General features: G+C 33.6%; 1 protein-coding gene across 8 annotated transcripts; it reads left to right on the forward strand.

The window, feature by feature from the left end:
• The first annotated feature begins 626 nt into the window (after positions 1–626).
• Positions 627–15,715, forward strand: LOC115952955 (BTB/POZ domain-containing protein FBL11-like). Of its 8 annotated transcripts, XM_031070331.1 has the most exons (19): positions 631–1,008; positions 1,164–1,214; positions 2,133–2,253; positions 2,921–3,062; positions 3,192–3,241; positions 4,501–4,589; positions 4,674–4,779; positions 5,897–5,933; positions 6,039–6,190; positions 7,582–8,137; positions 8,944–9,225; positions 10,765–10,910; positions 11,694–12,032; positions 12,615–12,858; positions 13,160–13,215; positions 13,650–13,730; positions 14,494–14,538; positions 14,653–14,721; positions 15,265–15,715. In XM_031070331.1, the coding sequence occupies exons 1-19, from the start codon at positions 809–811 to the stop codon at positions 15,427–15,429; spliced, it is 2,931 nt and encodes a 976-aa protein (XP_030926191.1). In that variant the 5' UTR covers positions 631–808; the 3' UTR covers positions 15,430–15,715. The 8 variants fall into 8 exon arrangements, 7 of the variants coding, with proteins under 7 accessions (XP_030926195.1, XP_030926196.1, XP_030926192.1 ...); XM_031070332.1 differs by having other exon boundaries at positions 629–1,008; positions 5,897–6,190; positions 13,702–13,730; XM_031070330.1 differs by having other exon boundaries at positions 5,897–6,190.
• The last annotated feature ends 265 nt before the right edge of the window (positions 15,716–15,980 follow it).

Here is a 15,980-nt window from a genome sequence, read left to right on the forward strand (position 1 = left end):
CTATTGCTGATTAATGAAATTACATAATCCATTACTCAAATAATATATTAAAAAAAAAAAAAAGTAGGGAGAAGGGGAATAATTATCATTCCTTAGATGTTATCACAATTAAGTAGGAAATCATATAAATTGACAATTATAGCCATTTTTTATTATTATTATTATCTTGAGTTAAAGGAAAAAGTTAAAACTCTTTCGGTAATTTTAAATAAACAAATATAAATTGATACCATAGTAACAAAATTGATAATTTAAACGTTTTTAATATCAGCGGAAGCCCTCCTTCCCCTTTCTCTTTTTATTTTTATACAAACAAGATTATTTGGATTTGACCCCAAAATGGGAACAAAAAGTTTTGAATTTAGGATCTCATGGATATTATAAGGTCTTAGAAATCATTAACCAGACTCCTTTAGGTTCATGCCTTCCTTCTTAATACAAATTTTTATTTATTAGTTTTTGTTTTTGTTTATTTATTTCACATTTTATAGGTATAATTATATATTTTATTTTAAAAATAAAAAAATAATAAGACTAATGTAAACGACGCTAAATTTGATGCCGTTGGGCCGAGATATAAGTAACGAGTTAACGGTAGATATATGATGTCGTTGGATCGAGATAAAAGCAACGTTGGGTTTCAAGAAGAAGAAAAATGGATAGTGGCAAGTACCACACTACACCCACAACGACTCTCTAAATTTTCCTTTAACCAAGAAAACCAAACCAGCCTCACTGCGCAAATCTCTGAACCTGTAAATTCCAATTCCAGTTTTATGTTATGGAATTGTAATACTTGTTCTCCTCCATGGAATCAAGCTCCGACGATGACTTCGTTATCCTCACTTGCACAAACCCCAATCCGATCGAAGCAGAAGCAGAAGCAGAAGCAGAGTCAGAGTCCAAACACAAAAAAGAGATTCTCATTTCAACCAAAGATATCCTAAGCTGGGACTTGAGCACGATCCTCTGTTCCCAAACACTCCAAATTCACGCTAATCGGAATAGGCCAGTCTCTTCTCTTCTCTACTGTTTGGTTCTCGGGAAAGTGAGAGAAAATTTATAATTAAAAAAAAAAAACGAAATAGTCTATTTTCCTTTTCAAGAATTAAATTATAGTTGCTGATTACAGTGTGTTTGATTCCTTCTATGTGTAATCACAGGCTCATTGAACAATCTTCGTATTTTCGAGGCCTCCTCCGTGGCAGTTTTAGGTAATAGCTTTGAATTTTTTTTTTTTCACCGGTTATTACTATTAATAGGCTTGGTAATTTGGTTTGGTCTGATTATTTATTCTGTTAATGTATTACTGGCTAAGCCTTTGTTTGGTTGCCGAGAAAATTGAGTATAGAATGGAAAACACAGTTTTCAAACGACTCGTTGTAGTTAATCCTGTTGAGTGCAGAGTTTGGTTCATCATCGTGAACATGAAAGTAATATTTAAGATTTTTTGTGTTCATCATTGTGAACATAAATTAAATAATTATTAAATATATTTATATTTATATTTATATTTTCTATATAGTGTTAAGTATTTATTTTTCATATAATGTTAAATATATGTGAATTTAAAAGTAATAATGGATAATAATATGAATTCATGACTATTAAAGGATGATTAGAAATTAGAATACAAACCAAGAATAAGAGTATTTATTAATTTTCAAATGCATTTTACTATTAGAGCATGGATGCTCTATTTGTTTTGTGAAAGGGTATTCGATTCCTCTTGTTTCCGTGTCTAAAAGGATATGGCTTGGACACGCATGCGTTTCCTACGCGTGTCTAGTGTCTGACACAGTTATGGAACCCCAAATGAAGTGTCCATGCTTCATAAGAATAATCTTCTCTTTGAATAAAATTTATTACTTGTCAAAAAACAAAAATTAAAATTCAAGAAATTATGATTTCGTCTATTTATATGTTTTTTTTGGACAACTTAATGGAGCATAAGATGCAATAAGAGATGTGTCACAGTAATGGAAAGGGAGATTGGTTCTGTTTTTTGGTTTTACTGGGCTTGGTCGAGATAAATGTTATTTGTTGTCCTCTTGTGATCAACGTGTATCTTTAATCTCAAAACTCTTGAACTGAATTTATTTATTCTTTCTCATCACCTAAATCTTCTCCAGTGAATCACACCTGGATTGCATATCAATTCAGTGGAGCCTGGAAACATTTGTGGATGTTCTGAAGTGCATATATGGCTGCCCATTGCATATTACGCCAAATAATTTCATTCCTCTTTTTGAGGTAATCATTTACATGGTTTTGATATTTCTACTATTTCACCCTTAAAGGTACTACTATTGTTGCTAGTACCCTAATAATGATCTGCAATATGGATCAGGCAATATGTAATATACAGGATTAATATGGAAAGTAAACCTTTTTTGCGTTGGTTCTTTATTAAATTTGATTCTCAAAAGAAGGAAAAACATGATTTTGCTTTTAAAGATATTGTTCAATGTATCTTCCATTATATTGGATTACTCCTACAATCAAACTTTTAGTTGAGCAACACGTATAAGCCTGTCTATATTGTACCACTTTCCAATGATAAGCAGCATGTCACCTTCATGTTTCTAATGTTCATACCATAGTGATCCTGTTCCAAATAACATTTCACTTAGCCAATTCTCATCCTTGAAAATCTGCTCTGATTGCGTAACCAATACTAAGTGGTAGCATTAACATTTACATGTAGCACGCCTCATTTCTCATTGATTGGAGATTAGTTATTGTAACCCTAACTGAAAATGCTCAAAGTGATGTATGGGATCATTTTCCTTTGCCATGTATTAGCTAAAAACTACAAGCTGTGTTCTTCAAGTTTGAAACCAAGACAGCCATGTATGACTTTCTCAAATCAAACTTAATTATATATTCCTCTTTTAAAACTCTTGTGCTAATCTTCCAGGGTGCACTTTATTTTGGGGTGGAGATGCTTCTCTTGAAGTGTAAAACTTGGTTTTCTGAGGTATCTTCTTCTGAGGGGTCTGCGTCACTGCGATTACAATTGGATGATTTGATTCATATTTGGAAATTTGGTTTAGAGTGTGGTGAGGATCTCTCTGGTTTTTATACTATTAAAAATGATAAAACATGTAAAATCATGACTCTCATCGTTTAATTTTTGAAGTTAACATCATGGTTTTCACTCTAATAGATGGATTTGGAATTCATTGCAGCAAATGATTTTCTTCCGGAATTATGTGTGAGCTTTCTTGCAAGGAACTTTGTAAGTGCAAACCATTCTCTAGCTTTTACCTTTAAGCATCCACCGTATATACTCAGATTGTTTCTTTGTTAGAAATTTCTGCTTGATTAGATGGTTTGTTCAGTAATTATTCATGGTAGAGTATACTATACGCTCAAATTGTACTTGACTTTCTATGTTTCTTTTTGGTCTAATGCACGTGTTGTAGAGCATTTCATTTACTTCTTGTATTTGATTAGGTTATGTTTGTGTTTGAAATTTTTTTATAAATCTTTTAAGCACTCATTTCCTCATAATCTTTTATTATAAAAGAATCCTACTTAAACATTTAGTTTGCACAAGTTTGGTACTGAGTAACAGACGCTCTGAAACCCACTGTCCTCCATCTAGCTAGTGCTTTCTGGTATTTGTATAATGCCTTTCAGCAAGCAATATCTTGTGTGGATTTTCATGCTATGATATTGATGATCTTGTTTATTTGATTTAATTCTCCTTTTTTCTTAACTTTAATTTACACAGAATATAAATATGAAATTGTAGGTGAAAGAGTAAGTTGACTCAGTTCCTACTGGGTTATTTCTGGGCTGATTGTGCAGCATGCTGCATAATTGAAGCTATACACCCACAGAGGAAACTGATTAACCTAAATATAACACCATGTATAGCTGTCCTGTGTTTAGTTCTGATCATTCATGCAAAGCCCAAAAAAGGAGGGTTTCATTGACGATGGTGAGGAATGAGACAAGGAAGGCTAGAAGGACTGGAGGAAAGCCTAAAAGTATATGGGTCGGGTCAAAGAGAAAGGAAGTTGTTATCAAGGATTTTACAGTGAAGATGGTTTTAGACAGACATAGCTGAATGATGAAGGAAAGAAAAATATCATGAACCAAGGTAGATGTAATCAAAATTCTGATGGAGTTTGCTTCAGTTTGAGAAGAGACATAGTCTCTTGTTAGAGTGCCAAAGAAAATCCACATTAGTCAAATCTGCCAGTCTGCGAAGCTCCCTTATTGGCTATGTATACCAAATAAGCAGTCAGGGTCGAGTAAATATTTATAAGTGATTATTATTATTATTTTTTGATAAATACGTATAAGTGATTATTCACTTGAGCACTCTTCCTTATGTTGTATGTTTGGCTTAAGCATTGCTTGGTTTCTGGATGGCAATTCAAAAAGTTGTGATAATTTGATTTTACTTTGTGCAAGTAATTTGTTTTTACATTGTTGGAACCTCTTTCTGTTTAATGGAAGCTGATGATGGTGTGTTGTTTTGGGCAGATGTGGGCCATGTCTAGCAAACTTTTTGGAGATGTTCCATACCATTTGTTATTATCTTGCATAGAGCACCCCCATTTGACAGTTGACAGGTGGATCAGTTATTCTCTCAAATAGCTTAATTCAATGTTATATAATCTATTTGGGAATTCTGAAATCTCTCTGATCGTTTACAGTGAAATGCATCTTTCGGATGCACTTTTAGTTTGGGTTGATGCTAATGCCAAACAGTTGGAAAACTTCATCTTAACTAGCAAGGATTGTCACGGCATCTTTAGACAAGTAAGCTTTGATGCTTTAATGTTTAACTTGAGGACAATTAGACTTTTCTAGTGAAAGTCCCTCTCTTTTAGGAGATAAGTACAAGATTAGAGTGTGAGAGAATTTTTTTATTTAACTAAACTCAGGTCAAGTCCTTCTATTCCATTTCATAATTTATAGGTTAAATTCAATAAATGATGGAGCTATATATGAGATTGGAAAAGATTCTCCACATGCAAAGTGTGACAAATTTGACATACTGTCTAGTTTGTTACCTTAGTTTTTGGTAGATGGTGGAATGAAAGTGGTCTAATCATAACAGCAAATGATGACCTATTTTATCATTATAAAATAGGACCATTCGAATGGTGCTCTGAAATTTCCACTTTGATGGTGTTAGAACTTGGACAATTCTTTGTTTGATCTGCCCTGCATAATAGTGCCGGGAAATAAGATAATCTCTATCGAACCTGCTCCTAGGTTCCGGTAGTTAACAGTACAGATTGATATCAGTTGATATGATGGGGTGATCATACATATATTAAAGATTTAAAAAGGGAAGATAAATTAGTTAAAAACCACATATTAAAACCATGAAATGGGAATTTTTTTTTTATTGACATACAACTTATAGAAAATTATTACATATGCTACTGTTTTGATCTATCACAATCTTTTATGATAGATCAATGTGGCCTTTTATGTCTGCCCTGTATTGTCTATATTTTAATTGAAATTAAAATTAAAAAGTATGTCATCTCACATCTGCCTCTTCACTATAAGAGCTTTTTTGTCAGCTCTCTTATAAATTTTCTTGGCTAGTCTTATACATGTGATTTCATTATGACTCTAATTTTCTTAATCATCCATCTCTTCACTATAAGAGCTTTTTTATCAACTCTCTTATAAATTTTCTTGACTAGTCTTATACATGTGATTTCAGAATGGTTTTAATTTTCTTAAATCATCTTTTGGAATTATACTTTTTTTTTTTTTTTAATTTATTTATGAAATCAGAATGACCAGAATTAAGTTAGGATCAATCTGTCTATTTCTTGTCTGGAAATTAGCATTTTTATAATATTTTAGTAATTGTGATATTCTTGCTTTATACTTATTCATTGTTCTTGTTGAAAAGATCCGCGTTAGCCTTTTGCCATTGTGGTTTGCTGCAGGTATGCTCAATTTTCTGGATGTTTTTCTTAAAGCACTGGAAGATATTTACTCATGTTCTTCATCAAATTCATTAATGATACAAGTTGATTGGTTTCATAATTCAGGGAAAAGAAGGTCTTGCCATTTCTCTGAGCTTTCTAAGGAGAGTGTTGACTCAATTTTTAAACTAATGAGTGTTCCACCCATAAATTCCATGAATGGCTTAGGAGATGGTGACTTGCACAATCTCAGGGTTCGGCTGACAGAATATTCTAAGGTATTCTCTATACTAACTCTATAAGTGCTCTTTGAGCTTATGCAATGAGCTTTATGGGATTTGGTTGGCTTCTTATGTTGGTTGGGTTGAAAAATATAAGCTAGTAGGACAAAATAGAAATAAATCTTTGAGTGATTTTCTGATAAATAAGGCCAGTTACACATGGATAAGCTTTATCTTCTGAACTCAACTTCTTGAGAAAAGGTAGTGGTGGAAGTGAGGTCATTTTAATTTACCCCTTTCACTTCTGGTTATCATTCTTTAATTTGGGTACAGCAGATTATCAAGGGGTGTTTGGATAAAAGTATTAAAAGGGTATTTTAATTATTTTATTTACACAGGAAAGTGAGACTTTATTCTTTTGATACATGATATTCTTAAAGTCAGATCCTTTTTTTTTTTCTTGACAAATTGAGATTATTTTAAAAAAATCGCCTTCTGTACAAGATGCTACTAAAATTTGTATTAGAATTGGATTGTTATCATATGCAGTTTGTTTGGTGGGGAGTTAAAATTTAACATGGTGTTTGACTAAGAAATTGAAGATTTATATGTAGATGGAAGTCAAAGTGGTTGTGATAGCTTTTCTTTTTTTAGGTTGGTGGGGAGTTACAATTTAACATGGTGGGTGTTATCATATGCAGTTTTTTTTTTGGGTAAATTTTGCTGAAAAAATTATATTTTTTTAGTTACTGGAGATGTATAGTATAGAAACTGAACTATATTGAATTTTATCATCTGTCCTTTAATGATTTTAATAATTCTTTAACATATACCATAATCGCTAATATATATATTTGCTTTTTTAAAAATTATTATTATTACTTATTTTTTTATGGAAAGTAGGATCTTATGATCCTTGATCTGATCTATGAATCCCCTCCATTGATCATACATAGGATTCTGATTTTAACAGCCTTGGGTGTCTCTCCCCCACAATACATCCCCATGTACTCGGGTTGGCTACTTTTTTAATAATATTTTACATTACCTATCAAAAAAAAATCCTTGGGTGTCTCTAGAATGGAGGAATTCTTTATTTATGTGTATCAAATTCATGAAGGAAGTCATGTGGTTGAGTTTGCATAGATAGCCAATCTTGCCTACCGTTGGCTCCAATTGTTAAACTTGTCTCTGTCATATAGTTCATAATTGTATCACTTAATTTTTCCTCACAGAAACTGAACCTTTCAGGTTCTCTGTTATTTATATTTCCAATATCTGTAGTTTTATGTCACTAAGTTGATGTGCAGCCAATTCCACCTGCCTTAATTACGGTTGGGATGCACAATTTTCATTTCACCTGCACATTCTTCATTATTGTACCTATCAAAAAAAAATTTTTTTTTTTCTTCATTATTTTATGACTTAAATCTTTCCTCTTTTTGCAGAAGGTGAACCTTTCAGGTTGTCCACAGATAACCTTAGCGATTCTTCTCTTGTCTCTGCTTCCTTCTTCATATAGCATAGACCCCACCTTAAGAAAGAGTGTTAAAAATTTTACAATGAACTTTGGGCGTCTTGAGAGAGAACAATGTCCAATTTCAAAGGGTTTGCCGATGCTATCATTTGAATTGGTACAGGAGGTAGATATTTCCAAGTGTCCAAGGCTGCATCTTGAAGCGGCTATTACATGCTTCAGCAAGTCATTTCCTTCTATAAGAACATTAAAAGCAGCTTATCTTTTGAACTTCAAGACAACAACTTTGCATCAATTGGTGCAGAAATGCCCTCTGCTCTGTGAAGTTGACTTAACCATTGATATTAGTCCTCTTATACCAGCACAAGTTTCAGTTGCATCCTCAAGTGCAGCTATTGCTCCGCTACTATCAAACAAGTCTGTCAGTGTTAGAGAACATCCTGAGGATGTTTTATCATTAAAGAAGTCTGGACTATTATTGTCAAATATTACAAAACTCACGCTGGAGGGCCGAACTGATCTCTGTGGTGAGATTATGTCACTTTGCAAAATTCCACCAAAGAAATTTTTTCATATCCAGTTTGTGTGATTAGAAGTTGCACACTGATTCATTAAAAATCTTTATGGGTTAATGGGGTAGAGTTCGTCATTTTATGAAATCTTGTTTTGTGATTTCTCTTATGGAACAAGGGATCAATGGGATAGACTAGACCACAATATGTGCACAATGCAATTGATATGAGCACAAATTTTGTCATAGCAATTTTTTTATTTAAACCTGTAAACATCAACTAGAGAATGAATTGTACAATGAGTTGCAATGTCATCCTCGAAATATTTGAAAGGTATCAATTTTATCCTTCCATCTATCTTTCATAAAACTTATTCTAGGTCATGTACACTTGTTAGCTTTTTAACATGCCCATCTGCACTTTGGTTGTCATGTATGCCCCCTCTTTAACAATAGATGGATGGAAGGATGAAATTGATACCATTTAATTTTTTCAGTGACTAATTGCAACTTTTGGAATTGGAGGGATGGAAATTGAACTTTGACCAAATTAATGGGACGAAAAGAATATTTTCTTATTATTATTATTTTTTTTTATGAGTTTTGCTCCAAAGGGAGGGGGGGGGGGTGGTTGAAATAATGATCTCCACTTCATGAAATGTGGTCCCTGGCTGATAGTGATACCCCCTTGGGTTGGAGTTTTTTTTTTTTTTTTAATTATTATTATTATTATTTTTTTAATTATAATTTTTTTGAGAAGAGGGGGGTGGGGGGAATACACTACACTACCCTACTGACCATTTCTTTCAATGTTTATGCCAGACTTGGATCTCCAGTATATTTCAAAATTTTGTCCTTCCTTGCATGATCTGAACCTGAAAGGGTGTATATCGGTGACAGATGTTGGCATTTCAAATCTTATATGCAATTGTATGAAACTACATTCAATTGTAGTATGCGATACTTCTTTTGGGAAAAATTCAGTTCTAGCTCTTTGCTCTGGTATTTCTTCTAATTATGGTAACTCTTCGGCTGATGATGTGGGATGGAATTGTAATTCTTTGATATCTAATCTCCAAAAGCTGCATATTGGTGGCTGCAAGAGTGAGTGTTATTTCCTACATGTTATTCTCTCAGTTAAAAGTTCAGTCAGGATGGAACTATAATTGTTTTTATTTTCCTTTTTATTGGCTTTTTTTATTATTTAATATGTCTTTCTAAGGTGGTGGATCCTGAGTGGACAGGAAGTTTACCAAGGAAAACTCATGAAAAAAGATAAGGATTTAGGAAACAAAGGAAGAGAGAGAGAGAGAGAGAGACAGAGACAGAGAGAAGAAAATTGCATCAATTCTAAAAATTTAAATTATCTATAAAACTCAAAAAAGAACCAAAAGCTCTGAATGAAATCAATGAATAATTCACTGAAACTAAGGAATGCAGTGTCTTGAGAATGTGCTTGCTCCTTGCCCCAAACATCCTTTTAATCCTCTCAACCAAATTCTCCAAATTAAATAGGGTTCTTTTCAAACTATAATATTCCTTCCCCTACCAAAATTCCTGTGATTCTCCAATTCTTTCTGTAGAGAAAAATTAAGAGGAGGCCATAGCCTGTGCTCATCAAATACTCCATGGGAACAGCTGGTCACCAACATAATACATGATGAATTTAACTCAAACGAGTTAAGGACCATGGCCATAATCTGGCTATGTTTTCATTGAAGTAAACTTCCTTCATAGTTAAGATTTTTAATCCTTTACTGTCTAATTACTTAATTGTGGGAGGGAAAGGAATAAAATTGCAAAAAGAGCTTTAAATTTTTATGGTATGGCTTCTTTTTATATATTTATTTATTAACATTGGTGAAATTATGGAGCTCCATTCCAGGATTGATTGATAATGTAGTAAGGTACTAATGTAATTTTCTGCCTTTTCTGGCTTTAAATAAAAGCCTGAGTAGAAGTAACAATTAAGAGTGAGGGAAATCTGGTGCACTTGCTTGTCAACAAAGCTTTCTGTTAACAGCTCTGGGCTAGCTAAATTTTCCCTTTCTTGCCTTTTGCTTTCTTTGGGCTTCCAGCTTTTGTTATTTCATGAATTTTGATGTCTTTTTTTGCCACCTTGACCCTCAATCTATGTGGTCTTTTCAAAATCTTGAGGTGCCTATTACTTGAAAGAACTCACACCAGGAAAAATGCGATTGATTATGATTCAACAGAAGAAATGACCTTAGAAACTATAAAATGTTCAGATGGCATGTGTAATAACTGCATCTTTGAAGATAATGAGAGATTTTTAGATCTTTTAAAACATCTTCTTTTCGGTACTTTATTTCAGTGGGCTCATATTTGGGGTCTTACACAATGTATTTCAATTTCTGCTCTCTACAATTTGTTAGCTGTTAGCTTTAGCTCTTGAGCTTTATGTATTTTTTTCATGTCCATAGTGTTCCTCATGATGAACACGATGTTCATTTTTTTGATAAAAGTTCTATTATCTATTAAAAAAAAAAAAAATCCAAATCCAATCAATTGGGATTAGGGTTTTCATGTTCAGTTATTGTCATAGTTGGTTTAGAGAAAGTAGTTTATGAGTTATGATGCTTAAAGATGTACTTGAGACATATGTATAATATTTTTTTGTAGGTGTTGACGAAACATCTCTCTTAGAGCTTCTGTCTCAAACAAAAATGCTGAAGAGTCTTTGCTTGAGGGATACTCAGCTTGTTGACCAAGCTTTGCATTGTTTCTCAGGTTCTTCATTGGAGACGCTTGATATTTCTAATACCATGGTTAGTCATGATTTATGGAACCTGGTTTTTTCCCCATTTTCCCTTGGAGAGTATATGAATATTTTTGACTCTGCATTGTATATGTATTGTATTGTATATTCATCCTCATGTAAAGAATTACTCAGTCAATGACCATAAAATTTATGAATATTAGCTAGTTTGAATCTGAAAATAGAATTAGTAGATACAGCATGTCAAATACATCTGACCTAGGCAGCCTTAATCCCAAACTACGGAAAAATTGACCTACCAGATTATTCTAATTATTTTATTTTGGACTAGGAAACAAAATGGTTTTAATTGTCAACCTAATTGTTCCTTACTGTAAAATACATTGTATTCGTGCGAAGAAGAATCATGTCTAATGGTTTGTTGGGTCAGCTGGTCCAATAGAGCTACTATCTATCAGCCCCTCCAATCCAATCCATTAAATAGAGCATGCTGTCCTTGTGAAAGATGCATATCAAAAAAGAAGTGTGTTTGTTTTCTTGGCTTTAAGTTTGATTCTTCTTTTGGCACTAATGTGTTCTCTTTGTATTTCCGGTCTATGTAGACAATCAAGGTAAGGCTTTAGATGTGACAAACCCCAAAAAATTTGTAATGAATTTGAGTGAAGGAAGAGAGATATTAAGCTTCAGCATCTGACACCGCTGACCAAATAGAAAGATCATGTGTTTTTAAGTCTCCTTGTTCTTGCTGCTGCAACCATGGTGATGATGTACTAATTATTAAACATACTGTTTTTTTTTTTAACCCAGGGTTATTGTGCTTGTAAAATTTCAGGTTTCTGCAGCTGCATTAGCTCACGTAGTCCATGGAAATCCAGGTTTAAAGTGCTTGAATGCAAGGGGCTGCAGAAATATATTTCGACAGGAAAGTAACACCTCAGGGGGAGAAAATTATTACTTGTATAAAGATTTGTATCTTGAGTTAGGCAATTGCAAATTGGTAGAAATTTCTTTAGGATGGGGATTTTCTTATCTCTCTCTGGAAGCTCTCCAACCTGCGATTATGTCACTAAGGTCAATAACTGTGGGTTTAGGTGGATCATTAAGTGAAGATGCACTGAAACAACTACCTGCAGCTTGTCCTATGCTAGAGTCAGTAATTCTTCATTTTCAGGTATTAATTTTCTTTGAAATTCGAGATTCTTCTTTATAACAGAAATGGGGATTCTTCTACGTGATACTTGTTATTGAATAAGGGGATTGACACATGCAGTAGGTTCTGTTCACTACAAGGGCATGCTTCCCTGTCTGGGATAACTACTTCACAGTAATTATGCTCACTGTGTGTTCTGATTCTCTGGAGAAAAATTGATCAGACAATATTTCTGATATGATTGAAAGGCCAGTATGATCAATATTTCTTTTGTTCTTTTTCCTTTTCTTTCTCTGTAATCTTTCTCTGCCTTATGTTTTTCTGCATAAGGTAGTGTTCTTGAATATACATCCTTATTTCTTATCAAAAAAAAAAAAAAGGCCCTTTCTTGCACTTTTTTTCTTTTTTCAGAACAAGACAAACTTACTTTCTCTTGCATAATAGATTGTCTCATAACCTCTCATATGACTGAGATCAGTATAACTTATTAAGTAGCTTATTTACAATCTTCTTCCCTTTTTTTTTTTTTTTTTTTCCTTGCGAATTGAAATACACTTATTTATTCTGGCTGTGACTTTATTTCGTGATCTGGGATCTTTACAGGTCATCTCGGATACTGTCATAATGAACATCTTGGCATATTTGAGAAATTTGCGAGTGTTGGCATTGTGCTATTGCCTTGGTGATATATCTATGTTAAGCTTCAGCCTTTCTATGCAAAATCTGAGGAAGTTGAGGCTTGAAAGAGTAACCCCTTGGATGACCAATAATGATTTAGTTATTCTGACTCAGAATTGTGCAAACTTGGTTGAGCTTTCCTTGCTGGGATGTAAGCTTCTCAATTCAGGTCAGGAGTCGTTGTTTGTAAAGTATAATTTGCATTATTCTGCATAAATTTCATGTTCTTGAATCCTCTTACTGTTGTTTCATGATTTGAGTTCAAATATCAACAAGAAGCAAATGAGAGAGTATGAGACCCATCATTAATTGGTTCTTTTTATTGCTGCATGGTAGACATATCTCTTTTTCTCTATATTGTATCCATGCTTAGCGTATCTTTATAGCAGATTTGAAATAATGGTCATATTCATTTCTAGTTGTTGGATGGTAATTGATATGTCTACCTTATCTTTTGGCCTTTATCACAGATTCTCAAAAGATTATCTCACATGGATGCCCAGGCTTGATTTCTATCCATCTAGAGGTTTTTCATTCTCTCTTTACTTTTAAATGTATACTGAAATCCTTTTTTTTATTATGCTAAAATTTGATACAGATCCTTCCCACTAAAACGTTCTTAAGTGCTTCTGATGTAGATAAGTGGTGGTTAAAGCACCTGCTGTCTTCTTCATCTTCTTGCTCTTCTTGAGTTGCTGGACAAAAAAAACATGAAAAATAAAAATAAGGGAAAACAAAAAAGAAACGTTGGTCTTTATAGCCTTAGAAAACCTTGAATAAAGCTCTAACATTGGTTGTCAGATGCTTTTAGCTAAAATGCTTACTCTGTTTCGATAACAATTGATCTAAGCCACCCCATCTAGCTCTTTTCTTTTTTCTCATACGTATGATTTTGTCGTTGCATTATTATTTTCTGCTCTTTTAGTGCTCATGTATGTTTCCAAATGTGATGACATTTAGGAATGTGGAGAAGTCACAGCTAATGGGGTTTCTTCTCTACTCGATTGTGCAGCTATTGAAGATCTGTTGCTGCGTCATAATGTGAGCCTTCTTTTACCGCTCTTTTTCTTGCATCTTGGATACAGGTCTAGTTAATGTTCAGATGAATGGATCAAATTAATGTACTGTTACATTGGAACATGGTACACAAATATATCCATTGTTGATTGCTTGTTTTGGAGTTCCTCATCTATTGTTTATAGCTTTAGTTATATTATCCTTTTGTGTCTATGGTTTAGTTTGAATTGTAAAGAGCCCTGTTTAATATGGTGAAGATTGCGCAATGTGGTTGCTATAGGCTTTGTGATTGCATTGGCAGACCAGGAAATGAGCTAAATTTGTTAACTTTGTTCAGTTTATACATTATAAGAATTAAATTATTATAGCATTATAATTATGAATTGTCTGCAGTTGTGTGGGTCTTCTATAAGGACCAGATCATTGCTTTTGAAGTTTGAAAATAGCTAGTCATCATCCTACTAGATTTTCATCATAATTCTTTCAGGTGAATAGATACAGTTATGACTAGATAATGTACAAAATTGAGGCTGTAATTTGCCAAATCATAGATTCATTGGGATACAATTTGTATACATATTTTGTACCGTGACAATATTTTATGTTGAAGTTGGAACTTTATGATGTCAACTGTTGTCGATGTATATTTTTTTTCACCTCAAGTAGGATAAAGATAAATTTACTCTGTTTGGATAATTTGGATTCTAATTCCTGTTTATGAACCTTTGAGATTTATAACTGACTGACTGCTTATTTGCCGGGCTTGAATCTAATCAACATTATTCAGGGTCCTGGGATACAGAAAACCTTCATTTTTGATGCTGCTTCAAAGGTACTCTCATACTCTCATTACAGTGTCACTGTTCTCTACTGTTGTTTCTTTCTTGTCAGAGAAATCAATTTTAACAACTAATGTCATATTTTCTTCCTTTAATCATGATTACAGTTACCAATGCTTCGGAAGATATCTCTAGATGTGTGTGATGCAAGTGAAGGTGACTTTGACATTCCAGATGTAAGTTACAAAATGACTACCCTCTAGTGTGTACATTAATTAATCAAAGTAAAGAACTTCAGATATTGTGCATATTTAGTTTTTTTTTTTTTTTTTTACCCACAGCCAAGGATACTTTTTCAAATGTTTATGTAATTAGCAACATTAATCCTACCCTCTGGTTACCTTCCTTCCCTTTGAAGGTTCAGAACATCGTCAAGAAATAGAGCAGAAGGAATGAGACTCCCTCTCTCCCTCTCTCTCTCTCTTCTTGGCAAATTTAAACCTTGTATTGAACGCAAACCCACTCCATCATTCTACCATGTTATCCAATCCACGTGACCATAGGCTTACCTTTTGCCCAGTTGAATCAAGTGGACTCATCTATCAAAACCTCAAAGCATAGCAAGACCAAGACCATTTAGAGCAACAAAATTAGTGAGGCTACATTTTTGGATAATTCTAATACATACCTTTTCTCCTCCTTTTTTTCCTCTGAGCATTTATAGTCTTTAATTTGTGGTGATTAAGCTCTATTCTGTTATCCTGTTTTATCTGCTGCAGTATGCTGAAAAGTGCTTTTTGAGTACTGTGAAGATAGCAAGATGCAAGTCCCAGAGATGTAATTTTACCCTTTCAGCTCATAGAACGCCTGTGCACGAGGAAACACTAGTGCTGGTTTGGAACAGCAAGAATCTCTTGAGAACAGTGGTGAAGGAAAGACTCTAACTATTGACACTGATATGGAGCCTCCATTAAATAATTTGGTAATGTCACACGACTTCTCTTCAAGGCATAGAAAATGGGTATCACCAATGATTCACTTTTTGACACTACAATTGTACATTGTTACAAGAAGTTTGTTTCAGATGTTATATGTTAGGAATTTTTGTATACTGTATACTTGATGTCCTTGATACTTAAGCTGATTGCAGTTGTCCTTTGCATGAGCCATGAGGTGATGGTCCAAGAAAACAATATGAATTTTGTAGTTTGTTCATTGTAGATTCCCTAACATTTTGCTTGTAGATATATTTTTAACATGCGCCAATCATAAACAATTTCGTGGGACTACGTTTCCAAGCTGATGGAGAATGCAACATTTCTCAAACGTGCATTTCTCAAACATGCGCCAATCATAAACAATTTCGTGGGACTAAGTTTCCGAGCTGATGGAGAATGCAACATTTCTCAAACGTGCATTTGGAGAAGGTGATATGTTATTGAAAAAGAAATGAAGACATAACTTGGTCTTATATTAGATCAGGCATTATTAAAAC

The sequence above is a fragment of the Quercus lobata genome, chromosome 7 (assembly GCF_001633185.2).
Source record: "Quercus lobata isolate SW786 chromosome 7, ValleyOak3.0 Primary Assembly, whole genome shotgun sequence".
Classification (NCBI taxonomy): domain Eukaryota; kingdom Viridiplantae; phylum Streptophyta; class Magnoliopsida; order Fagales; family Fagaceae; genus Quercus; species Quercus lobata.